General features: G+C 46.2%; 1 protein-coding gene across 2 annotated transcripts in view; it reads left to right on the top strand.

The window, feature by feature from the left end:
- Positions 1-15824, top strand: part of CHST15 (carbohydrate sulfotransferase 15) — a 104417-nt gene extending 88593 nt beyond the window's left edge. For both annotated transcript variants that reach the window (XM_040361346.1, XM_040361347.1), the window contains exons 6-8: positions 2839-2995; positions 8578-8725; positions 15253-15824. In XM_040361346.1, the coding sequence (XP_040217280.1) occupies positions 2839-2995; positions 8578-8725; positions 15253-15440 (493 nt within the window). In that variant the 3' untranslated portion in view covers positions 15441-15824. The remainder of the gene's footprint in view (positions 1-2838; positions 2996-8577; positions 8726-15252) is intronic.
- The last annotated feature ends 11266 nt before the right edge of the window (positions 15825-27090 follow it).

Below are 27090 nucleotides of genomic sequence, written 5' to 3'. Positions count from 1 at the left end.
TGAAATCTCTTTTCCTCTAGACGTAAAGAGTGCCCCCTTGTCCTCAGTGTTGACCGTAAAGTGAATAACTCAACACCAAGTTCACTGTATGGACCTCTTATATATTTGTACATGTTGATCATATCCCCCCTTATTCTCCTCTTCTCAAGAGTGAATAAATTCAGTTCCTCTAATCTTTCCTCATAGCTGAGCTCCTCCATTCCTCTTATCAGTTTGGTTGCTCTTCTCTGCACTTTCTCCAGTTCTCCGATATCCTTTTTGAGAACTGGAGCCCAAAACTGAACTGCATATTCCAGATGAGGTCTTACTAATGATTTGTACAAGGGGGGCAAAATTATATCTCTCTCTCTGGAGTCCATACCTCTCTTAATACAAGAAAGGACTTTGCTTGCTTTGGAAACCGCAGCTTGGCATTGCATGTTATTATTGAGCTTATGATCAACTAAAACCCCCAGATCCTTCTCCACTACAGATCCCCCCAGTTGTACTCCCCCTAGTATGTATGATGCATATTCTTAGCCCCCAAGTGCATAACTTTACATTTATCAACATTAAACCTCATCTGCCACTCAGTCGCCCAATTGGACAGAGCATTGAGGTCGGCTTGTAAATTGGAGACATCCTGCAAGGACGTTATTCCACTGCATAGCTTGGTGTCATCTGCAAAGACAGAAATGTTACTTTTGATCTCAGACCCAATATCATTTATAAATATATTGAAAAGTAAGGGTCCCATCACTGAACCTTGGGGTACACCACTGATAACATTGGACCATTCAGAGTAAGAATCATTAACCACGACTCTCTGAATTCTGTCTTTCAGCCAGTTTTCTATCCATTTACAAACTGATATATCCAATCCTGTAGACCTTACCTTACACATGAGCCGTGTGTGCGGAACTGTATCGAACGCTTTTGCAAAATCCAAATATATCACGTCCACAGCCACGCCTCTTTCCAGGGTTTTACTTACCTCTTCATAAAAGGAAATCAGGTTTGTCTGACAACTTCTGTCTTTCATGAATCCATGTTGTCTGCTGCTTAAATAGTTTTTTTCCTGCAAGAACTCATCCATGTGGTCTTTTATTAAACGTTCCAGTATCTTCCCAACTATAGAAGTTAGACTAACAGGTCTATAGTTACTTGGTAAAGACTTTGTTCCCTTTTTAAATATGGGCACCACATTGGCCCTGCGCCAATCCAGTGGTACTATTCCTGTCTTTAATGAGTCCCTAAATATTAGATACAGTGGCTTTGAAATGACAGAGCTCAACTCACCTAGGATCCGTGGATGGATGTCTTATCCAAGGAACGCCCCCCGTACGTTCCCTGGATAAGACATCCAGGAGACGAGGTATGTACTCGGAAAGCCTATCAGAGCCGCTGGCTCTGATAGGCACTTCCGCACAACCAACTAGCTGCCGTTATTCAGGTGGTCGGCGCTCAATGTCCGGCCACCTGAATAGACCGCAGCCACTGCCCACACTCCAGGACAGGAGGACACCGCAGCCCCGTGGGTAAGTGCCAGACCGCCCGGTGGGCGCGGGGGCGGGGGGGTGCTAGATCACTGCCATGCCACGCTGCTGGGAAGGGGGGTTTTCCTTATTTGCCGCCCCTCCAAAAGAAGAACCCACCAGCCACCACTGATGGAGAGCTATTGCCAGACAAGCAGGGGTTGTGGGTTCAGATCCCAGTCCTGACACTATGAACGGTGGAGGGGGGGGGGGGGGGGAAGGCAGACATAGTTAAGTGCCAAGGTCCAATATCTCCAATTGTATGGTCAGAACACATTTTCCCCATTCTGGTGTTTTTGATTACCTGAACCTCCTGACCTGTACCCATGGCCGATCCGCCCTATAGGCTCACTATGCAAGCCGCTTAGGGCCCTGCAAAGCTGTGAAGGGCCCCCCAAATTACTAGAGGCCCCGCCTGGTGAGAAGTCATTTTTGGCTCACCCCGCTTCTAAACTCGCTGGTTGCATGATAGAAGAGGTAAGAAGTCAGCACCCCCCGCTTCTCACTTTAATGTAAGATGTCATTTACGACAGCAGAACAACCCCCCCCCCCCCCCGCTTCTTCTCAACTTTAATGCGACATGTCATTTTGCTTAGGGCCCCAGGGAGGTCAGGATCGGCACTGCCTGTACCTACATAATGTATGCATTAGGCTGTTGCCACTTGATGGGCTAATTAGATAATTGCACAAATAAGCTGGTGTACCGGTGTTTCTATTAAATAGCTTGATGACGGTATATTGATGATTAAACTTAATGATCGTCAACTGGCAATGGCCAACAGTCCTTCTGCTACAGATTGTTATACCGTGTTTCCCCCGAAAATAGGACCTACCCCCGAAAATAAGCCCTAGTTTAAAATGCTTGTTGAATCCTATAATCCACTCTACGGTATTACAGGAGTATATAATGTACAATGTGTGTGTTTCTGTAATATAATTGTGGGAAAGAGATCCGGCGGGTCACAGAAGCGCACAGCGGCGCTATAACAAAGGTATTTGGCCCAATTATATTACAGAAACACACATTGTACATTATATAATACTGTAATAGAGTGGATTATAGGATTTTACAAATATTTCAATTCGGTTCACACTGGGTATTCCTGTCAGGCAGGGAGGGAGAGGGGGGGGGAGAAGACAACACATTACATGGTAAGACCTACCCCGAAAATAAGCCCCACTGTGTCTTTTGTTGCCAAAATTAATATAAGACCCGGGCTTATTTTCGGGGAAACACGGTATGTGGCCTACTGTAAATAACCCTTACAGAATATTTGTGTTCCTTGTTTGCTTATCATCTGTTGTATTTCATCCCTCTCCACAGGTTGTATTCCGACTATCTGTACTTTGCTATCGCAAACAAGTCTGCCGAGGACTTCAATGACAAAGTGAATGAGTCTCTGCAGATGTTTGACAGCTGCTTGCAAGGGTCTTCGCTCCGAGCTTGCGCTTACAACACCACCTTCAGTAACATCCTGCCGGTATGTAGACGTCTCTCCTGGGAAATCACGGTGCACAGCCAGAGCCTCTTACATCTGTTCTAATCCCGAGCTAAGGAAAATGACACATGCTGTTACAACAGGGATTTGGAGAGCTGTGTGTCATTAGCCCCGGCTTGTGTATTCCCTGCACGCCGCAGAATGCTTTAATAGAACTCTAGTATAATCTCTACAAGTGCACATTGTGGCTTGTTATTGAAACATTTACTTACCTGAAAGTCATTTTTATTGTGACTTTCACAACGCAAGCACCCCACTGAAGGAGAACCGCTTATCTGGCGTTCCATTATTCATACAGGTTTATATCAAGTGGCACTGGTGATATATTGATGTGTAAGCCAACTTGTCTTCCAAAAATGTGTATTTTTCTCCATTAATTTTTCTGATCCAGACACCCCCATAAGTACAGCATGAATGGTTCGGCCTAAGTATGAGTTCAGGCAAAACATTGGCTATTCGCATTTTGCGCCCTGAATGGGCAAAGCTTTACCCCAAAGCACCCCCCTTGAGGGCATATGGCCTGGTATGGCTTGCCCCCCACTTTTCTGACCTGCCAGGCTGCATTTTGGGGGGGCCCCCACGCCATTTAAAAAAAAAATATTGGCGTGGGGTACCTCTTAGGCCCCGTACACACGGTCGGACAAAACCGATAAGAATGAACCGAGGTTCAGTTTCATCGGTCCAAACCGACGGTGTGTATAGCCCATCGGTCTGTTTTCCTTCGGTCCAAAATTTTAAAACATGCTTTAAAATCGAACCGATGGACTGCTGCCCGATCGGTCCAAACCGATGGTTAGTACAGAAAAGCATCGGTTCAAAACCCGCGCATGCTCAGAATCAAGTCGACGCATGCTTGGAAGCATTGAACTTCGTTTTATTCAGCACGTTGTGTGTTTGACGTCACCGCGTTCTGACCCGATCGGTTTTTGGAACGATGGTGTGTACGCACATCAGACCATCAGGCCACTTCAGCGGTGAACCGATGGAAATGGCCCGTCGGACCATTCTCATCAGTTTGGAACGACCGTGTGTACGCGGCTTTAAAATCTACACTAGACCTGAAGGGCCTGGGGGGGGGGGGGGAAGCACATAGGGGCCGGCCAGCAATAGGGAGGTGGCGAGAGTGGCATAAGAAATGGCCAATACCATCCATTTCCCTCCTGCACCGCTAAATGCCTGCGGGAAGAAGAGGAGGAGAAGCAGGCATTCAGCGGCTACATGGAGGGGTTGGTTCCGCTACATGTTGCCGCCCTCCTATCCAGAAATACAGGGGGCTGCACAGGCCTAGTCACAATGGCGACCCCTATACGTACGTCCCTGAAGGTAAGATTCCCTTCTTATTTTGGCATGCTATACATAACATGCACATAACCTTTGCAGTTTGTGCCTAGAGTTGGGCTTTAAGAATTTTTAATGAATACATAACCAAGTCAAATTAGTGCATTTTGTATCTGCCAACAATACCCTTTAAAGCGGATGTGCCATGGGAAAATAATATTAAAAGCCAGCAGCTACAAATACTGCAGCTGCTGACTTTTAATATTAGGACACTTACCTGTCCTGGAGTCCAGCGCCGATCGCAGCAGAGGACGAGCGATCGCTCGTCTCTCTGCTGCTCCCCCCGCCATCCACGCTGAGGGAACCATGAAGTGAATCGCTGCGGCTTCACTGCCCGGTTCCCTACGGCGCATGCGCGAGTCGCGCCCGCCGATTGGCTCCCGCTGTGTGCTGGGAGCCGAGTGTTCCCAGCACACAACGGGGGGGGGGCGACGGGATGTGACGGAATGCCCGTCTTTTGCCCGTGAATGCCGGGCCGGAAGTGGGTGCAAATACCTGTCTTTAGACAGGTATCTGCACCCCCCTCCCCCTGAAAGGTGTCAAATGTGACACCGGAGGAGGGGAGGGTTCCGTTCAGCGGGACTCCACTTTAGGGTGGAGAACCGCTTTAACAAGACAAACAGCAATTTGCCTTTCATTGGTCTAATTACAGTAAGCTGAAATTGGTCAGGTTGTTATGGGCTACTCTACTTTATACAAAGTTAAAAAGGCTATAAATAAGAAAAAAAAGAGCTTTTAAAAAAAATGAAAAATGAAGGAACGATATCCTCATTTAAATGTTACAAAGAATATAACAGAATATGTAAAAGGGAAATCAAGGACGTAAAAATTCAACACGGACAACAGATTGCAAAAAATAGGACAAACCCCCAAAAAATCCTCAAATATATTAATAGTAAAAAGGTCAGGTCTGAGCATGTAGGCCCTTTACAAAATAATCTAGAGTGAATGATTCTAAATATTATAGAGTGGGTGATTGTCCATAATGGGAGTGGGAGTGACACAGCCCCAAATAATCCACAATGTTTTAAAAGTGATATGGTCCAGAAATATTTAGACTGAATAAAGGTGGATAAAGCACCTGGACCTGATGGCATCCATCCACAGACCCTAAAAGAATTGAGCTTTCTTTGCCATTGTTTCTAATATTTCAGGACTCATTAATGACTGGAATGGTACCACTGGATGTGGTGCCCATATTTAAAACGGGATCAAACTTTTTACCAAGTAACTATAGACCTGTTAGTTTAACTTCTATAGCTGGGAAGATACTGGAGAGAGTAATAAAAGGATGAGTTCTTGCTGGAAAAAAATATTTTAAGCAACAGACAGCATGGATTCATGAAAGACAGAAGTTGTCAGACAAACCTGATTTATTTTTATGAAGAAGAGGTAAGTAAAACCCTGGACAGAGGGTTGTCCAACGAATAAAGGGTTAAAAGCGCCCGCTTTGCGGGGCTGCCGAAGAGCTTTGCAGGCGCTTCGCCAGCGCTGCCTATTCATTTCAATGGGCAAGGGCTGTTTAGGAGCGCCGCTAACACCGCGAGAAACAAAGAAGAAAGCCGTTAACTGGCGTCTGTTACAGGGACATTAATCCCCCCTCAGTGACCACCAGTGTTGCTAATCCGTGCCCATAAGCACCATCTTTCAGTGCTCATTAGTACTGCTAATCAGTGCCCACCAGTGCCATCTATTAAGCCTCGTACACACGATCAGTCCATCCGATGAGAACGGTCTGATGGACCGTTGTCATCGGTTAACCGATGAAGCTGACTGATGGTCCGTCGCGCCTACACACCATCGGTTAAAAAAACGATCGTATCAGAACGCGGTGACGTGAAACACGACGGCGTGCTGAAAAAAACAAAGTTCAATGCTTCCAAGCATGCGTCGACTTGATTCTGAGCATGCGTGGATTTTTAACCGATGGTTGTGCCTACGAACGATCGGTTTTGACCTATCGGTTAAGAATCCATCGGTTAAATATAAAGCAAGTTGGCTTTTTTTTAACCGATGGTTAAATAATCTATGGGGCCCACACACGATCGGTTTTGACCGATGAAAACGGTCCATCAGACCGTTGTCCTCTGTTTAACCTATCGTGTGTACGAGGCCTCAGTGCTGCCCATCAGTACCTCCTCATCTGTGTCACTTATCAGTGCTGCCTATTAGTGCCCATCAGGGGCGGACTGACCATTTGGGCTCTCGGGCACTGCCCGAGGGCCCCATGCCACTAGGGGGCCCCATCAGGGTTGCCAAGCTCATTAAAACCAGGGACAGTATGTAAAGATCTGTGTTTTTTTTACATCTGTCCCTATTATGTCCAAAACCGACATGCTTTTGATGTGAAAATCCTGAGATTTTAGCTGCCCTGCCTCTGTAATGCCACCTGGCTTGGTGGTCATCTGTAAGCCCAGGGGCCCCATAATCTTCTATTGCCCGGGGGCCCCATGAGTTGTCAGTCCGCCCCTGGTTCCCATCAATGTCACCTATCAGGGCCCACCAGTTCTGCCACATTAGTGCCCATTAGTGCCACCCATCAGTGCCCATTAGTGCCACCCATCAGTGCCCATTAGTGCCACCCAAACATTTTCAGTCTTTTTGTTTTTGTTTGTTTGTTTAGCAAAAAAATAAAATAAAACTCAGTGGTGAATAAATACCACCAAAAGAAAGCTCTATTTGTATGTAAAAATATATAAAAATTTAATTTGGGTACAGCGTTGCATAACCGCACAATTATCATTCAAAGTGTGACAACGCTGAAAGCTGAAAATTGGCCTGGTCAGGAAAGGGGTAAAAGTGCCCAGTAAGCAAGTGGTTAAAGCATGTCACATCATTTGTCCAACTGAGAACTGCCAGTTAGCTTAATATTCAAGGAAGGAAGGAAAGGCTGGGCCTTGGCATCGCACGGGCAGTAACCCTCCAGTTGCTATAAGAATTGTAGTTCCATGGCAACTGGATTGTCACAGCAGATCTATTGCTTGACGGCGTTTCCTGACATCCGTTATATTTTTAATGCCGTTTATCATCAATCTTTTTTTTGTTCTCTTTAATTTAAACTAATTGGCAGCCTTCCATCTGTCAGGGGAAGGGCGATAGTTTCTTTTAATTTTGATGCTTGTTCTTTATTGTCTTAATAGGATCTCAGAAACGAATGGCAATTTCAAAAGATCCTCTCCGAATAGCATATTGTTATTCGGAATGCCCAGCTTTTGCGCCGCATAGGACAAATGGGAACAGTTTTTTTTTTTTTCAACTCTGTTTATTAACCACTTACCACTTTTTTCTATACATCACTGCGTCATTTTAACTGACAATTACGCGGTCGTGTGTGACGCTGTACACAAACAAGATTGACATCCTTTTTTCCCCACAAATAGAGATTTCTTTTGGTGGTATTTGATCACCTCTGCGGTTTTTATTTTTTGCGCTATTGAAAAAAAATATATACATATATACCGTATTTATCGGGGTATACCGCGCGCCGCCGTATAACGCGCACCCCAAACTTAGGAAGGTAGTTTAAGGAAAAAAAGTAGTTTAAGGAAAAAAAAACTTTTTTGTCCATCAGCGGCCTTGTCCGGCATCCGTCAGCGGCCTCGCCGCCATTAGTAGTAAAAAAAAAAAATTATAAATTATAAAAATGCAATAAAACTATCCCCTATTTTGTAAACGCTATAAATTTTGCGCAAACCAACCGATAAACGCTTATTGCGATTTTTTTTTACCAAAAATAGGTAGAAGAATACGTATCGGCCTAAACTGAGGAAACAAAATGTTTTTTTTTATATATTTTTGGGGGATATTTATTATAGCAAAAAGTAAATATTGATTTTTTTTCAAAATTGTCGCTCTATTTTTGTTTATAGCGCAAAAAATAAAAACCGCAGAGGTGATTAATTACCACCAAAAGAAAGCTCTATTTGTGGGGGAAAAAAGAATGTCAATTTTGTTTGGGAGCCACGTCATACGACCGCGCAATTGTCTGTTAAAGTGACGCAGTGCCGAATCGCAAAACCTGGCTGGGTCCTTTAGCTGCCTAAAGGTCCGGGTCTTAAGTGGTTAAGGGAGATGTACGTTTGCTTTGGTACCCGTGATCCACATCATCAGGATGGGAAGAAACTATGGACAGTAAAAATAAAATAAATAGTTCTGCTCACTTCAACACAATACAGTCCACTTTAATGCATTTATTGTAATGGACCATCTTGTATCCCTTCTCCCAGGTGCGGCTCCATGTTGGACTGTATGCCGTATATCTGTGGGACTGGCTGTCCGTCTTTAACCTCGATCAGTTTCTCATTCTCCGATTGGAAGATCACGCAGCCAACACCACACAGAGCATGAGGCTTGTGTACCAGTTCCTTGGTCTTGGTAGGTACAGAGATCCGCTCACATAACGGTCTGCTTTCTTATTCTTAAGCCTCATACACGAATCGCAAAAAGTGCTCTGGTCTTTGGGCAGCAATATGGTCCGGGCAGGGCCGTCTTTAATATGGTTTGGGCCCAGGGCAAACATTTTTTTTGGGCCCCCCTCCAGCTTATTTTGGGCCTGGCTGGTTCACATGTATGTTTTGGCGGTCCTCATTTGTGCAGGCACAGCAGCCCATTGATTTGAATGGGCTGCCATGCCTTTGTTTCCTGCAGAAAAAAGGTGCATTCAGCATTTTAAAAATACAGTTGCCTTGAAATCTATTCTGCTTTTGCACCATGCTACTTACCTGCAGTTCTTGCACACACAAACGCACTGTGTTTTTAAAAGCGTGACCTAAACATCTAAAAATGCAGCAAGTTTGACAGTGCGGGAACTGCAGATAAGTCACAGCAGACAGCAGAATGGACAGACAGTGCTGTATTTCAGTGCTTGATGGGCATAGGCGTGCCGTGTGCGCAGCCTATTACATGAGGCATGCGCTTTTCTTTGCAGGAAACGCAGGCATGGCGGCCCATTCAAATGAATGGGCTGCTGTGCCTGCGCAAATGTGGGCCGCCAAAACACATACATGTGAACCAGCCAGACCCAAAATAAGCCCATCAAGCAGTTAAATACAGACAGTAATGTCATGTGCTCTGAGGCCTTACTCAGCCTGGACTGCAGGTCTGGTCTGTGATTTAAAGAGTTCCTCTATTTTTCACATGGCATGGCATGGGGTCCCATGGTGCTAAAGCAGAATGGACAGACGGTGCTGTGACCCCCATGCCATGTCATGTGTAAAATAGAGGAACTTTTTAAAACACTGACCAGACCTGCAGTGAATCATCAAATATTATAAAGACTTTGGGCACACTCTACAGAAAACTTCAATTTACAATATAGATTAGCAAACAGTGACATACCTTGAGGAGCAGGACATGAAGAAGTCAGCCTCAGGAAGAGCAAACTGGGGATGTTATAAAATCACATTCTAATTCACTTTTATATACAAGCAGCACCCAGTGGCAGGAAGGGAGAAGTGCGCGTCTAAAGGGAAGCCAGGGGTGCTGTACATTTTAAAACACTGGGAAGGGAAGCAGTACTGTCACTGGCTGCGTGCCGCTGATGATTTTCAGCCTGATTTGTGGGCAGCACAGGGGCTTAACGGGCGGCAGGGCCGCCATCAGGAATTATGGGGCCACTTACACAGCTTCAGGCATGGGCCCCCTGGAGCAGAGAACCTGGATGGGGGGTGCTGCCGCCTGAAATTGAGAAGCAGGGGGGGGGGGCTGCCGCAAATTTAGAAGCGGGGGCACTTCACAAAAAAAAAAATAAAGAAAGAAATAAAGAAAAATATATATAAAAAAGGGGTGTAGCCATCCGGGGCCCTGGGGACCCCTGGGCCCTTTAATAAAAAGAAAAAAAGAAATAAAAAATATATATAAAAAATATATTTTAAAAAGGGGGTTGCCATCTGGGGCCCTGGAGACCTATGGGCCCTTTAATATTTTTTTTTTTATAAAAAAAAAAAAAAAAGGGGGTTGCCATCCGGGACCTCTGGGCCCTTTAATAAAAAATATATATAAAGAAACATTTATAAAAAAAAAAGGGGGGGGGGGTTGCCATCCAGGGCCCTGGGGACCTCTGGGCCCCTAAATAAAAAATAAATAAAAAATATATATAAACAAAAATAAAAAAATAAACATTTATAAAAAAAGATAAAGGGTGTTTGCCACATGGGGACCTCTGAGCCCTTTAATAAAAAAGAAATAAATATATATATATATATATATATATAATATATATATATATATATATATATATATATATATATATATATATATATATATATATATATATATATATATAAAAAGAAAAAAAAGAAATAAAATATATAAAAAAAATGTTTTTTATAAAAAAAAGGGGGGTTGCCATCCGGGGACCTCTGGGTCCTATAATAATAATAATAATAAACATTTTTATATATATATATATATATATATATATATATATATATAATTAAACAGATTTTTTTTTTTATAAAAAAAGGGGGGTTGTCATCCGGGGCCCTGGGGAACTATGGGCCCCTGGGGACCCCCAGACCTCTAAAAAAAATTGTCCCTTTAATAAAAATATATAATTTTTTTTTATTTAAAAATAAATAAAAAAAAGGGGGGGTTGCCATCTGGGGCCCTGGGGTCCTCCGGGCCCCTAAAAAAAAAAAAAAAAAAAAGACGGCCCTGGGTCCGGGGGTTAAGTGGTTAAAGGGGTTGTAAAGGTATAATTTTTTTTCCCAAAATAGCTTCCTTTACCTTAGTGCAGTCCTCCTTCACTTACCTCATCCTTCCATTTTGCTTTTAAATGTCTTTATTTCTTCTGAGAAATCCTCACTTCCTGTTCTTCTGTCTGTAACTCCACACAGTAATGCGAGGCTTTCTCCCTGGTGTGGAGTGTCGTGCTCGCCCCCTCCCCTGGAATACAGGAGAGTCAGGACGCCCACTAACACACAGCTTGTTTCTCTATCTGAAACGTAGAGAGCGTCCTGTAGTCCAAGGGAGGGGGCGAGCACGACACTCCACACCAGGGAGAAAGCCTCGCATTTCTGTGTGGAGTTACAGACAGAAGAACAGGAAGTGAGGATTTCTCAGAAGAAATAAAGACATTTAAAAGCAAAATGGAAGGATGAGGTAAGTGAAGGAGGACTGCACTGAGGTAAAGGAAGCTATTTAGGAAAAAAAATTGTACCTTTACAACCCTTTTAACCACTAGCCGACCGCGCACCGTCATTCTACGGCGGCAGGTCGACTCTCCTGGGCGAGAGCACGTAGTATAACGTCTGCTCTTTGAGCCGCCACTAGGGGCGCGTGCGCGCCGCCGGAGGCGTGCGCCCCCCGCTCGCCCCCGACTCCCGTGCATGTGCCCGGCGGGCTTGATCGCCGCCGGGCACCCGCGATTGCTCGTTACAGAGCGGGGAACGGGAGCTGTGTGTGTAAACACACAGCTCTCGGTCCTGTCAGCAGGGGAAATGCTGATCTTCTGTTCATACAATGTATGAACAGAGGATCAGTGTTTCCCCTAGTGAGGCCACCCCCCCTACAGTAAGAACACACCCAGGGAATATACTTAACCCCTTCCCCGCCCCCTAGTGTTAACCCCTTCACTGCCAGTGGCATTTTTATAGTAATCCAATGCATTTTTATAGCACTGATCGCTATAAAAATGCCAATGGTCCCAAAAATGTGTCAAAATTGTCCAAAGTGTCCGCCATAATGTCGCAGTACCGAAAACAAATCGCTGATCGCCGTCATTACTAGTAAAAAAAATATATTAATAAAAATGCCATAAAAATACCCCCTATTTTGTAAACGCTATAACTTTTGCGCAAACCAATCAATAAACGCTTATTGCGATTTTTTTTTTACGAAAAATATGTAGAAGAAAACGTATCGGCCTAAACTGAGGAAAAAAAATCGTTTTTTTATATATTTTTGGGGGATATTTATTATGGCAAAAAGTAAAAAATATTCATTCTTTTCAAAATTGTAGCTCTATTTTTGTTTATAGCGCAAAAAATAAAAACCGCAGAGGTGATCAAATACCACCAAAAGAAAGCTCTATTTGTGGGAAAAAAAGGACGCCAATTTTGTTTGGGAGCCACGTCGCACGACCGCGCAATTGTCAGTTAAAGCGGTGCAGTCACGAATCGCAAAAAGTCCTCTGGTCTTTGGGCAGCAATATGGTCCGGGGGTTAAGTGGTTAAGCGGTTATTAAATTCCCCCCATAGTGTGAATGACCCCGGAGAGCATTGTTTTTAGGACGTAATGAGGAAGGAATATTTTCTTGTTCCTCGTTGTCATTTTCTTGGTGTAGCCTTGAGCGCTGTCAGGAAGGATCTGGTTGCCATGGAAATAGGAAGACTTTGCTTGAAAACAGTTTAGATATTTGATTCCAAATGACCTGTACTAGATATAGACTGAAAGGTATTGATGATCTGTCCAGATGTAAATCTACTGAGGAGTCCATTATTAGCGCCATGCGGTGAGCCTGTGTTCTCTTCATGGGATTGACTTCCTCCTTCGTTGCTATGACAACAGCTAATGAAAACAGAGCAATGGAGGAATCCTCCCATCAGACAGACATGACTCCTGAATTCAGACGTTAGCTGATGTCACTTTATATTTGTCTCTCTGTCTATTTTCCTGTCTAATCTGGTCAGCAAGGACGTCATTGGTTTCGACATTAACGTAAATTACGTACGGCCGTATACGCAAACGACGTAAACAATTCAAAACTCGGCGTGGGAACGACGGCCATTCTTAACATAGGACACGCCGCACTTACCCCTGCTATAGCAGGGGTTACTTTCCACCGGAAAAAGCCGAACGCAAACGACGTAAAAAAAAAGCGCCGGGCGGTCGTTCGTTTCTGAATCGGCGTAAATGCTCATTTGCATATCCGACGCGTAAAAGATACGGAAGCGCCACCTAGCGGCCGGCCTGGAATTGCAGCCTAAGATCCGACGGTGTAAGTCACTTACACCTGTCGGATCTTAGGCATATCTATGCGTAACCTGATTCTATGAATCAGTCGCATAGATACGACCGGCCGGCCTTAGAGATACGACGGCGTATCAGGAGATGCGCCGTTGTATCTCCTATCTGAATCTGGCCCCAAGAAAATATATAAAAAAATATATATATACAATTTAACCACTTTACCCCCGGAAGAATTTACCCCCTTCCTGACCAGAGGGTTTTTTGCGATTCGGCACTGCGTCGCTTTAAATGACAATTGCGCGGTCGTGCGGCATTGTACCCAAACAAAATGGACGTCCTTTTTTTTCACACAAATAGAGATTTATTTTGGTTGTATTTGATCACCTCTGCGGTTTTTATTGTTTGCGCTATAAACAAAAAAGAGCGACAATTTTAAAAAATGTCGCATGCTCAGTCATATCTTGTTTTGTGGATACAAAACAAAGATACGACGGGGGATCGTAGAAATTACGCGGCGTGGATCTGGGCCCTGGAGTTCAGACTTGCGGTTTCCCAAAAACATTAGCATTTAACCACTTCCGGACCGCCGCATGTACATTTACGTCGGCAGAATGGCACGGACAGGCACATTGGCGTACCTGTACGTCCCTGCCTAGACGTGTGTCGGGGGTCCGATCGGGACCCCCCCGGTACTTGCGGTGGTCCCTGTAGCTGTCCGAGTGATCCGGGATGAGGGGGCGGCTGTTTGTTTTTGTCCGCCCCCTCCGGATCGCTCTCAGCCAATCCGCACGCTCCCCCTGCGTATCACTTCCTCCTCCTGTGTAAACACAGGAAGAGGGAAGTGATGTGATCTCTCCTCTCGGCGGTATTTTCAACCGCCGCTGAGGAGAGATCACATCACACAGTGAGTCTGCACAACACTACACTGACACCAGGACACACAGGCACATTAACCCCTTGCGATCACCCCCTCCCCCACCCCCCTGTCACAGTGTCACTGAATGCAGTGATCATATATGTACTGATCACTGCATTTAGTGTCAGTGTGACAGGCAGTTAGTGTTAGGTCCAGGGTAGCCCCCGTACCCCCCCCCTAATAAAGTTTTAACCCCTTGATCACCGCCCTAGTTAACCCTTTCACTCCCTATTGCCAGTGTCACTAAGCGATCATTTTTCTGATCGCTGTATTAGTGTCGCCGTTGCCGCTAGGTAGCTATTTTTTTTTTTATTGCGATTTTTTTTTTTTACTAAAGTAATGTGGCTGAATACATTTTGGCCTAAAATTTAGTTTATTTGATTTTTCTTATAACAAAAAGTAAAAAATATTGTTTTTTTTTCAAAAATGTCGCTCTATTTTTTTATATAGCGCAAAAAATAAAAATCGCAGAGGCGATCAAATACCACCAAAAGAAAGCTCTATTTGGGGGAAGAAAAGGACACGAATTTTGTTTGGGAGCCACGTCGCACGACCGCGCAATTGTCTGTTAAAGCGACGCAGTGCCGAATTGTAAAAACCCCTTGGGTCATTTGGCAGCATATTGGTCCGGTCCTTAAGTGGTTAAGGAATTACATGAATGATAAGTTTTACAGTTGCTTGTGCTCTCAACTGAACTGTCAATCCATCAAATGGCTAGTGTCGTAACTGATCACACGAGCAGCATCATGGCACCTCCACCAAATAATTTGGACCAGTGCCTTCTCATCAAACATTGGTGCCTGAACCTCACAAATGCGCTTCTGGAAGAATGGTCCAACATTCCCATAGACAGACTCCTAAACCTTGTGGACGGCCTTCCCAGGAGAGTTTAAGCTGTTATAGCTGCAAAGGCGGGGCCAACTCAATATTGAACCCTACAGACTAGGACTGGGATGCCATTAAATTTCATGTGCGTGTAAAGGCAGGCGTCCCAATACTTTTGACAATGTAATGTATCTGAACATGTATCGGTTTCAATTGCTCTGGCTAATAGCATTGTTCTTAATGTTTGCAGGACCTTTGAATAATGAACAGGAGGCTTCTATAAGCCAGAAACAAGCATCAAACAGCCGCCGCCCAGAGGACTGTAGCCTGGGACCCATGCTCCCCATTACCAGACAGCTTCTTATGGACTACTATCGGCCCTATAACCAAAAACTGGCGCAGTTGCTTTCAAACAACGCTTTCCTCTGGGAGAGGTAGCAAGGAGAAGGACATTGGGATCCCTTTATATTTTCATTTCTGCATGATCAGCTGCACTTAAGGGGTTGCTCTGACATCTAGTGGTCTTATTTGGGAACTGCATGCTTTAGGGAAAAGCGATGCTTGGCAGCCCCCTGGAGTCCAAATTGTGGAACTACAATGAAGAATGCCAGTTTACTAGATGTGGACGGATTATAATGGTAGTCTGTATCACCAGGATTCCTCTGGATGTCAGATAATACAGCACAGGAACTGAACATGAAGGAAATCATTTCCCCCCCAAAAAAACTGTTTAACCCCATGGTGAGAGAAACGGGAAATTCCTAAATCAAAGAGAATTATTTTTTCATGCCTCAAAAATGATTAAATTAATATTTAAATGGGCGTTGTGTTTGTTTATAAAGGACCACAGTAGCCTGAAGTTAGGTGTGTTGTGTGTGTGTGTGTGTTGTGTGTGTGTTGTGTGTGTGTGTGTGTTGTGTGTGTGTTGTGTGTGTGTGTTGGTATTTACTCATAGCCTGAATGCAGATGGATGGGCTTGTATAGAAAGGACCTTGAAAAATCAAGATGTTCTCTTATTCACTGGTTTGATGATGGCCCATGGCAGTGTCACATCTACTCCAACGCAGGTGGTCAGACACTATAGCTGGCAACTGTGTGCTTCACCTCAGCCCTCAAAATTTACACTCGCCTGCTCGCATTTTGCGAGGTAAATTTTGAGGGCTGGCGAGTGTCTGGCTGGCTGCTTGGGAGCAGGGGGGGCGAGCAAGGAGAGCAGAGCAGAGCCGCCGCCACCGCGGTGTTCAAACCGCGGGGAACATTACAGTTTTCAATTCAATAGCTGTGTTCCCCGCAGCGCGCCTTATACAGCCCCTCCCCTCTTGTCCGGGAAACTTTGATAGACAGATCACCCATCCCAGGATTGGATGGGTGATCTGTCTATCAAAGTTTCCTGGACAAGAGGGGAGGGGCTGTATAAGACGCGCGCTGCGGGGAACACAGCTATTGAATTGAAAGCTATAATGTTCCCTGCGGTTTGAACGCCGCGGTTTGAACCATGTGTGTGTGTGTGTGGGGGGGGGGGGGACTCTGGCTGCAATGTGTGTGGGGGGACTCTGGCTGCAATGTGGGGGGGGGGACTCTGGCTGCAATGTGGGTGAGGGGACTCTGGCTGCAATGTGGGTGGGGGGACTCTGGCTGCAACGTGGGTGAGGGGACTCTGGCTGCAACGTGGGTGGGGGGACTCTGGCTGCAACTTGGGTGGGGGGACTCTGGCTGCAACTTGGGTGGGGGGACTCTGGCTACACTTGTGGGGGGACTCTGGTTGGAAAATGGGGACATTTTGCTGCATTGGTAGACATGGGCAGGCTGCATTTTTGGGCACAGATAAAGTTGTTGTTAATATTTATTTTTATAACTTAATTCTACATAAAACATTTAAGTGTAATTCCATGAGATTTATGAGGGCGTGTCTAGCAGCCCCTTTTCCCATAAGGCAAGAAGGCCTACCGTTACTTGGTTGCCCCCAGGACTTATACACAATGCTATAGTGCATGGGTGCTCAACCTGTGGCTCTCCAGCTGTTGCAGAACTACAATTCCCATGAGGCATTGGAAGCCGCTGACAGTTACAAGCATGACTCTCGAAGGCAGAGGCATGATGGGACTTGTAGTTCCGCAACAGCTGGAGAGCCACAGGTTGAGCACCCATGCTATAGTGCCTGGCCACCACACTAGGGCAGATGCAAATTGAGCAAAGCAAATAGATACTTGCGGTTAGCAGACAGATAACGTGATTCTAAGACAGTAGGGTTGTCCTGATACTAGTATCGGGAAACCGATACCGAGCATTTGCATGAGTACTTGTACTCGCACAAATGCTTCTGATGCTTCACCCGATATCTGGGATCATGGGATGAGAGAGAGAGGCAGCGTGTAACAGGAAGTCAGCGGGCGGAGTGAGCGCACGGAGCATAGAGCGAGTCCTCATGCAAGTAAGCTGGCAGGGGTGCAGCGCGCAGCTGCATCATCCATTGGGATCATTGACCAGAGCCGTCACATTTGGCAACTAAAGTGACGCTATGTGTTGCCTTCAGGGCTTAAACACCCCGACGCCCATTTAGGTACACCCTGAACTCGGCCACATTAAGCCAGCAGCAGACATCTTGTTACACCCAGCTCATATCGTTTGGGCTGGGTGTAACAAGATGCCCGCTGCTGCTTTTATGCGGCCGAGTGCAGGGTGTACCAAGATGGGTGCCGTAGACAGCATAGTAAAATATTTTAGTTCTCCTTTTCCTCTCATGTAATTTATTTATGTGCCAGATATCAGTACCAACCACCTGTAAGTGCTATCCGTCAGTGTCCAGCCATCAATCAGTGCCATCCGTCAGTGCCCAGCTGTCAGTGCTGTCTGTCTGTGCCCAGCCATCAATCAGTGCCCATCTGTCAGTGCCAGCCATCAATCAGTGCTCAACAGTCAGTGGTCATCAGTCAGTGTCATCCGTTAGTGCCCATCCATCAGTGCCACTGCCGGCCATGTGTCAGTACCAGCCATCAGTGAATGCCACCTATAAATGCTCATCAGTGCCACCTATCAGTGCATTGCTCACCAATGCTGAATCAGTGCTCATCAGTCAGTGCCAGCCATTAGTGCCAGGCATCAGTGTGTGCCACCTATCAGTGCCCAGCCATCAGTGCCACTGCCAGCCATCAGTCCCAGCCATCAGCCAGTGCCACCATTTAGTGCCCACCAGTCAGTGCCATCTATAAGTGCCAGGCATCAATGTGTCGCTGTCACATGACATTAAAAAAAGTATCGGTAATCGGTATCGGCGAGTACTTGAAAAAAAGTATCGGTACTTGTACTTGGTCTTAAAGTGGTATCGGGACAACCCTATAGGACAGTCCAGGAAAAGGCAGGCTGAGTTCAAGGAATAGTCCAATAATCCGGTCCAAGGTCATGCACAGGGAAATCCAAAGCAGGGCAGACAGGGAGCTTGATCAGGAACAACATACGTATCACTCTCTATCACAAGCACCCAAATCAGGTTTGAGCTGGCTTATAAAAGGCTTGGTTTCCACCCAGAGACTGACCACATTAATCACCTTGCAGGCGGACAGACAGACAAGGAGAGTGCCATAGCCAAAACCCCGGATGCTGGAATGAAGAACAGGAGCTCTAAGTGATCCTGACAGGCAGTCAATCCAATATACAGTAGCAAGGAAAGGGCTAGTTTTTAGAAAACTTTTATTAGACTTGGTACATCTATTTCTTCTGTGGTTTATACAGCTCTATTGCTGGTAAACATGTACAGAGATGTTCCTTTTGCCAGTCACATGGCAGCATCATTTGAGGGCAGTTGGGTAATGCCCGTCCTTCACCGGTGGCATATTAGTCTTCTCATTTCCGTTTCAGGGGCTCCCAGGGTGATTCAAAAGTATCCGTTTGGTATTTGTTGTATCCGTTTGGTACTGATCTCCTGGAGCCTACGGTTATGTCATGTTATTTTCCCACAACATATTTATTTTTGTTAACTGCTTGACGACCAGCTCACGCCGATATATGTCGGCAGAATGGCATGGCTGGGCAGATCGATGTGTGTGTGTGTATATATACGTCGCCTTTAAGATGCGGCATTGTGAGCTCAGTGCCTCCGATCGTGGGTCCCGCGGACTCGATGTCCGCAGGGATACCCGCGATCGTATCACGGAGAGGAAGAACGGGGAAATGCTGATGTAAACAAGCATTTCCCCAGTCTTCCTAGTGACAGGACACCGATCTATTAATCTATTAATTTCGATTAATCATAAAAGAAGGCTGTAATATATCCACGTCATCTCCCCCACTGTAATATATCCACGTCATCTCCCCCACTGTAACAGACATCTCCCCCCACTGTAACAGACATCTCCCCCCACTGTAACAGACATCTCCCCCACTGTAACAGACATCTCCCCCACTGTAACAGACATCTCCCCCCACTGTAACAGACATCTCCTCCACTGTAACAGACATCTCCTCCACTGTAATATCCGACCATCTTCCTCCACTGTAATATATCCACGTCATCTCCCCCACTGTAACAGACATCTCCCCCACTGTAACAGACATCTCCCCCACTGTAACAGACATCTCCCCCCACTGTAACAGACATCTCCCCCACTGTAATATCCGACCATCTTCCTCCACTGTAATATATCCACGTCATCTCCCCCACTGTAACAGACATCTCCCCCACTGTAACAGACATCTCCCCCACTGTAACAGACATCTCCCCCCACTGTAACAGACATCTCCCCCACTGTAACAGACATCTCCCCCCACTGTAACAGACATCTCCCCCACTGTAACTGACATCTCCCCCCACTGTAACAGACATCTCCCCCACTGTAACAGACATCTCCCCCACTGTAACAGACATCTCCCCCACTGTAACAGACATCTCCCCCACTGTAACAGACATCTCCCCCCACTGTAACAGACATCTCCCCCACTGTAACTGACATCTCCCCCCACTGTAACAGACATCTCCCCCCACTGTAACAGACATCTCCCCCACTGTAACTGACATCTCCCCCCACTGTAACTGACATCTCCCCCCACTGTAACAGACATCTCCCCCCACTGTAACAGACATCTCCCCCACTGTAACAGACATCTCCCCCACTGTAACTGACATCTCCCCCCACTGTAACTGACATCTCCCCCCACTGTAACTGACATCTCTCCCCACTGTAACAGACATCTCCCCCACTGTAATATCCGCAATCTCCCCCACTGTAATATCCGCAATCTTCCCCCACTGTAATATCCGCAATCTTCCCCACTGAAACAGACATCTCCCCCCACTGAAACAGACATGGGACCAATTTTGCCTAAAAAACTACGATATTTCGTGAACCATTAAGCGAAACGTTCCACAAAGTAAAAGCACACCAATCAGGAACAATCTGCACGTTTCGGTATATTACTTGTCCATGTAGTGTAAAAGCTGTGGGAGGAGTTAGGGCGGGAAATTTGGCTATAATAAGAATCATATATATGTGAGATAGCAGTAAGTAATCTTGCTATAAATATATAATTTTTATAAAAACAAGCATATTCCCATATCTGTCTGATTTAAAAAAAATATGTATTTTATATTTTCAATATTTGTATTTTTATATTTTACCTCTAATATATAACATAAGCTCCCATTACATAACATTATAGGTTGTTTGTCACTGAACATACACTGCATAAAGTTTTTGAAAAAAAAAAAAAAAAAAACAGTTGTTGGTCTCCTGCTGTGACATCACAGCAGGTCAGACTCAATATAAGGCAGCGCTGCATGAGGCTCGGTGTCATTTGTTGGTGACTCTCGTAGCGGTAAGTTCATTTCTTCTTCTCTCCTGGATTCTGGGGACAGATTTACACTCAACATTCACATCACCATCTGAGATTACAGAATTCTGCACATTAACATAAGATTTATCAAATCTAGACAAATCTAAGGATATAAAATATATATAATTTTTATAAAAACAAGCAGAATTCTGCAGCATGTAGCAATCAGCAATGTTATGTAATGGATGCTTATGTTATGTACTGGTCAGTTTTCAAACATCTGACAGTTATTTTCAAAGGTCGGCTAAAAATAACTGCCATTAAAAAAGAAGAAGAGGATTCTCATGCTGGAATATTCTAACTTGATGCCCAGAGGACTTCATATGATGTCCTGGGCTTTGTGGGACTTTGTGGGGCTATATCTGAATGATGCCTGAAGCTACAGGCATCATTCAGATATCGCCATTTTCAGCCGGCGATTCCCTACACCATAGGAACGATCATAGCGGCTGTTCCATCGCTTGATCGTTCCTACAGGCGGCGAAAGTGGACACCCTCCCCATTACCACTAATATATAACATAAGCTCCCATTACATAACATTATAGGTTGGTTATTACTGAACATACACTGCATGAGGTTTTTTATGACATCACTTGTCAGTTGGACAGAGTCCATATAAGGCAGTGCTGCCCTCTGCTGGTTGCCATGTGACCATTATTTTTAAATCTCAACTGCCATTTAAAAAAAAAAACTGATGATTAATTTTTTTTTAAATGATAAAGCCATTATTTAGAGTCCTGCAGTACAAAGACAATATGAGCCAATGAAGTGGAGGCAGCCATAGAGAATATGTACATAGAGAAGTCATTACACTACATGGGGCGATGGGTATTAGCAAGGACGTGGCTGTGCGTTATAAATGATTCTGATATCCACCTATTTACCAAGCGCTCATCATCGCATAACATAAGCACCCATTACATAAAATGACATCTTCATTACATAACATATGTTGAATAAAGTTGGATTGTCTGTCTGTTGGATTTTCAATATGATTTATAAAGAATTTGTGTTTCCCTCCCCGTATCTCCCTCCATATTAATCATCATTTTCTCTTTTTCTTTCCTGCAGATTCTTGAGCTTCCGTGACGGATTTGACTACAATTACAACAATATTAGCGATTTGGTGATAATCACGACGATTGGTTGTTACTGCAAAATGAATAGTTACACCACTTCAGTAACTGGAGGGACTTCCCATCAGCCCTCCCAGGGACCCTGCTATACCACCGCAGGTCCCTACTCTTTTCCAGTAACTGGAGGGACTTCTTATCAGCCCCCCCAGGGACCTTGCTATACCACCGCAGGTCCCTATACCACTATCGTAAACGGAGAGACTTTCTATCCTTCCTCCGATGGTCTTTACACCATTCCCATAACTGGAGGGACTTTCCATCAGCCCTCCCAGGGACCCTGCTATGCCACCGCAGGTCCCTATACCAGTGTTGTAAATGGAGAGACTTTTTATCAGTCCTCCCAGGGACCCTGCTATACCATCGCAGGTCCCTACAACACTTCCATAACCGGAGGGACTTTCCACCAGCCCTCTGAGGGACCCTGCTATACCATCGCAGGTCCCAACACCACTCTAGTAACCGGAGGGACTTTCCATCAGCCCTCTGAGGGACTCTGCTATACCATCGCAGGTCCCAACACCACTCTAGTAACCAGAGGGACTTTCCATCAGCCCTCTGAGGGACTCTGCTATACCATCGCAGGTCCTGACACTGCTCCAGTGACCGGAGGGACTTTCCATCAGCCCTCTGAGGGACCCTGCCATACCATCGCAGGTCCTGACACTGCTCCAGTGATCCAAGGGACTTTCCATCAGCCCTCTGAGGGACCCTGCCATATCACCGCAGGTCCCAACACCATTCCAGTAACCGGAGGGACTTTCTATAAGCCCTCTGAGGGACCCTGCCATAACACTGCAGGTCCTGACTCTGCTCCAGTGTACGGAGGGACTTTCCATCAGCCCTCTGAGGGACCCTGCCATATCACCGCAGGTCCCGACACCACCCCTGATGGAGGGACTTTCCATCTGCCCTCCGAGGGACCCTGCCATACCATCGCAGGTCCCGACACCACTCCAGTAACCGGAGGGACTTTCCATCTGCCCTCCGAGGGACCCTGCCATACCATCGCAGGTCCTGACACCACCCCAGTAACTGGAGGGACTTTCCATCAGCCCTCTGCGGGACCCTGTCATACCATCGCAGGTCCCAACACCTCTCCAGTGACCGGAAGGACTTCACATCCAGTGTCAATCAATTCAAAAGTGACTTGCAGTAAGCGTATCAAGATGAGATCGAGAACCACTCTATATGCTTATCAATCAAGAGCTAGATCACAACTCCTCTTCCAGAGGAGAGGCCTATACTATACCACTGCAGGTCCCGACACCACCCCTGATGGAGGGATTTTCCATCAGCCCTCCGAGGGACCCTGCCATACCATCGCAGGTCCTGACACCACTCCAGTAACCGGAGGGACTTTCCATCAGCCCTCTGAGGGACTCTGCTATACCATCGCAGGTCCTGACACTGCTCCAGTGACCGGAGGGACTTTCCATCAGCCCTCTGACGGACCCTGCCATACCATCGCAGTTCCTGACACTGCTCCAGTGATCCAAGGGACTTTCCATCAGCCCTCTGAGGGATCCTGCCATATCACCGCAGGTCCCAACACCATTCCAGTAACCGGAGGGACTTTCTATCAGCCCTCTGAGGGACCCTGCCATAACACCGCAGGTCCTGACTCTGCTCCAGTGACCGGAGGGACTTTCCATCAGCCCTCTGAGGGACCCTGCCATAACACCGCAGGTCCTGACTCTGCTCCAGTGACCGGAGGGACTTTCCATCAGCCCTCTGAGGGACCCTGCCATATCACCGCAGGTCCCGACACCACCCCTGATGGAGGGGCTTTCCATCAGCCCTCCGAGGGACCCTGCCATACCATCGCAGGTCCCGACACCACTCCAGTAACCGGAGGGACTTTCCATCTGCCCTCTGAGGGACCCTGCCATACCATCACAGGTCCTGACACCACTCCAGTAACCGGAGGGACTTTCCATCAGCCCTCTGCGGGACCCTGTCATACCATCGCAGGTCCCAACACCTCTCCAGTGACCGGAAGGACTTCACATCCAGTGCCAATCAATTCAAAAGTGACTTGCAGTAAGCGTATCAAGATGAGATCGAGAACCACTCTATACGGTTATCAATCAAGAGCTAGATCACAACTCCTCCTCCAGAAGAGAGGTCTAGCTGCACCACGACAGATGGGGGGTGATACGCCGGCTGCAACTCAGACTTCCACCACAACAGTCGTAGACATGTCTGGCCAGTCCTCCCAGGGTGTGATTTCAAGTCAGATCCCTGCGCCATTGGCGGCTGCCACTCAGACTTCCACCACAACAATCGTAGACATGTCTGGCCAGTCCTCCCAGGGACCAGTTGCGGCTTCAAGTCAGATCCCTGCGCCAGTGGCGGCTGCCACCAAAAGTCCCAGGTTCAGACTAAAACGGGCACACTTGTTTGCTCTGTCCTCCCAGGGACCAGGTACAGCTTCTATTCAGATCCCCGCGCCAGTGGCGGCTGCAAGTTGCTCTCCCACACCAGTGGTAACTGCCACTCAGACTTCCACCACAACAGTCGTAGACATGTCTGGCCAGTCCTCCCAGGGACCAGGTGTGGCTTTGAGTCAGATCCCTGCGCCAGTGGCGGCTGCCACAAAAAGTCCCAGGTTCAGACTAAAACGGGCACACTTGTTTGATCTGCCCTCCCAGGGATGACTTTACATTCCTTCCGGCAAAACTCCAGATAATTCTGAGTATTCAAAATGTCACAGAAGATCCTTCTCCGGAACTGACCCTGGCCTGTTATATGACCACGCTTCTGCCTAACGCTAAACTGTACTTAACTCTGCCTTCTCTGGAACTGACCTTGGCCTGTTATATGACCACGCTTCTGCCTAACGCTAAACTGTACCTACCTCTGCCTGCTCTGGAACTGACCCTGGACTGTTTGACCATGTTTTTTGCCTGCCTCTTGGACTGATCTTTTACTCTGCTACTGAAGTAGTGGGATTCATAACACAGGGGTCTCACATATGTGAGGGGCTCCAGAATTGTTTTTCTGGATCATGAAAACAAATTTTTTAGTTTTCACATTCCCGGATTAGGGTCTGGAGACTTGGAGGCTTCGAAGAGATTTGGGTGGGAGAAGCCTCTACCCCTGTCCCCATTTTTTCCTGGCCTGCTACTTGGACCATGTTCCTGCTTACTACCAGGACCAATATTTTGGCACTGCTGGCAATGTCTCTTCTTACACTGACCCTGGACTGTATATGGACAGTATCCCTTCCGGGTACTGACTATGGAATATATTCCTGCCTGCTGCCTGGACAATTCCATTCACTGTCACTGACCACGTCCCTGCCTGCTGCCTGGACAATTCCATGACCCATGTAGTCTGGATAACCCATTCTATATACCGTAATAATGCCCCACCATGTTACCACCCCCTGACCATACCTTAGTAAACGAGGCGACACCTGATGTTGGAATAAAAAACGTGGCCACTTTATTAACAAATTAACATAGACTAATATTTATTCGAAATTCACATACATTTTTAATAACTTCAAATATAAACCAATTATTACAAACAGCCATTTTTAAAACGGCAAACATAATTACAGCCATGTGGTCAAAGACGGTATACCCCCAATATTTCGATCACCACCTCTACACCGCGGGACATTTACCATACACAGGCCTCCAACCTTAAAGGCTTGGAGACACCCCCTTTCCCGCAGTGTAACCAATACCAGTACTCCAGCGGACACCGTTCCGCTGGAATACAAAGAGGGTCCATAACACCGCTGGACCCCCCACCCTTTCGTCATCACTGTTCACTTGACCATACAAGACCACATGACACCGCCGCTACCACTGCTATGACGACCCGAATCCGTGACCTGAAAAATAAGAAAACAAACGAACAAACACAAACAAAACGGGAGGGTGGGTGGGAAAAACGGCCTCCTTCTCCTGATCTCGCTCTTGTGCTGTGACCTTAAGCTCCGCCCATCCCTTAAATAGCCACTCCCAGCCCGGGAAAAACTTCCCAGCAGCACCACCCCTTTCACTGAGCCAGCTCACTTAACCCATTGTGTCCCCAAACACCTGGTCATGCCAGCCCTGCGTTATTTCTTCTTTGTCTTTTACTCCGGGCTTTTCTTTCCCTGTCACTGACCATGTCCCTGCCTGGATCAGGACTCTCCTCCTGTGGACAATTGCACTACTAAAACCACAGGTAATCTTTTGTTTCCCCTTTACTCAGCAGAATGTATTTTAGGGTGTAATTCTTGGTATGTACATGCTATGTGCTAGATATATGAAGGGCCTTCAAAAATGTGATAGATTACGCATTTAATTTCCTTACAATGTTGTTTGCTTTCCAAAATGGGGTCACTTTGTGGGCGTTTCCATTGTCCTGTTTGTTGCTCCAGGGCCTTCAAAAGTGTAATAGGTGGTTGTGAGATTAGATGTGTAATTTATGCTCCTAGAACGCCTGAAGTTGCTACTTTAATGTTGGGCCTCTGTATGTGGCCATTCTGCGTACTCTACTAATCCTTTACCTGCTATCTAGCTTGAATCCATTGGGGCAGATCCACAGAGATCTGCACCCGCGCAGCGTATCAGACATACGCTACGCCGCCGTATCTTACCTGGCTTTAGTTAGAATCCTGGAAGAATTCACGCCGTAAGTTATGGCGGCGTAGTCTATCTCTGGCGGCGGAATTCAAATTGGCGATTAGGGGGCGTGTTTCATTTAAATGAAGCGTGTCCCCGTGCCGAATGAACTACGCATTCTTTTATAAATTTCCCGCCGCGCATTGGGCTAAATGACGTCGCAACGACGTCATTTTTTTTAACTTAGATGTGAATTACGTCCATCCCGATTCACGGACGACTTACGCAAAAAAAATAAAAAAATTCAAAATAAACGCGGGAACGATGGCCATACTTAACATGGCAGGTCTAACTATACGCGACGAAATACCAGCTTTAACTATACGCCGGAAAAAGCAGACTAGAGAAGCCGTAAAAAAATGCGCCGGCCGCTCGTACGTTCGTGGATCGTCGGAAATAGCTAATTTGCATACCCGACGTGGAAAACGAGGTGAACGCCACCCAGCGGACGACGAAGTATTGCATCTTAGATCCGAAGGCGTACGAGGACGTACACCTGTCG

Source organism: Rana temporaria, chromosome 8, assembly GCF_905171775.1.
Source record: "Rana temporaria chromosome 8, aRanTem1.1, whole genome shotgun sequence".
Classification (NCBI taxonomy): Eukaryota; Metazoa; Chordata; class Amphibia; order Anura; family Ranidae; genus Rana; species Rana temporaria.
Note: the sequence above shows the minus strand (reverse complement) of the source record. Positions and strands in the feature narration are given on the sequence as shown.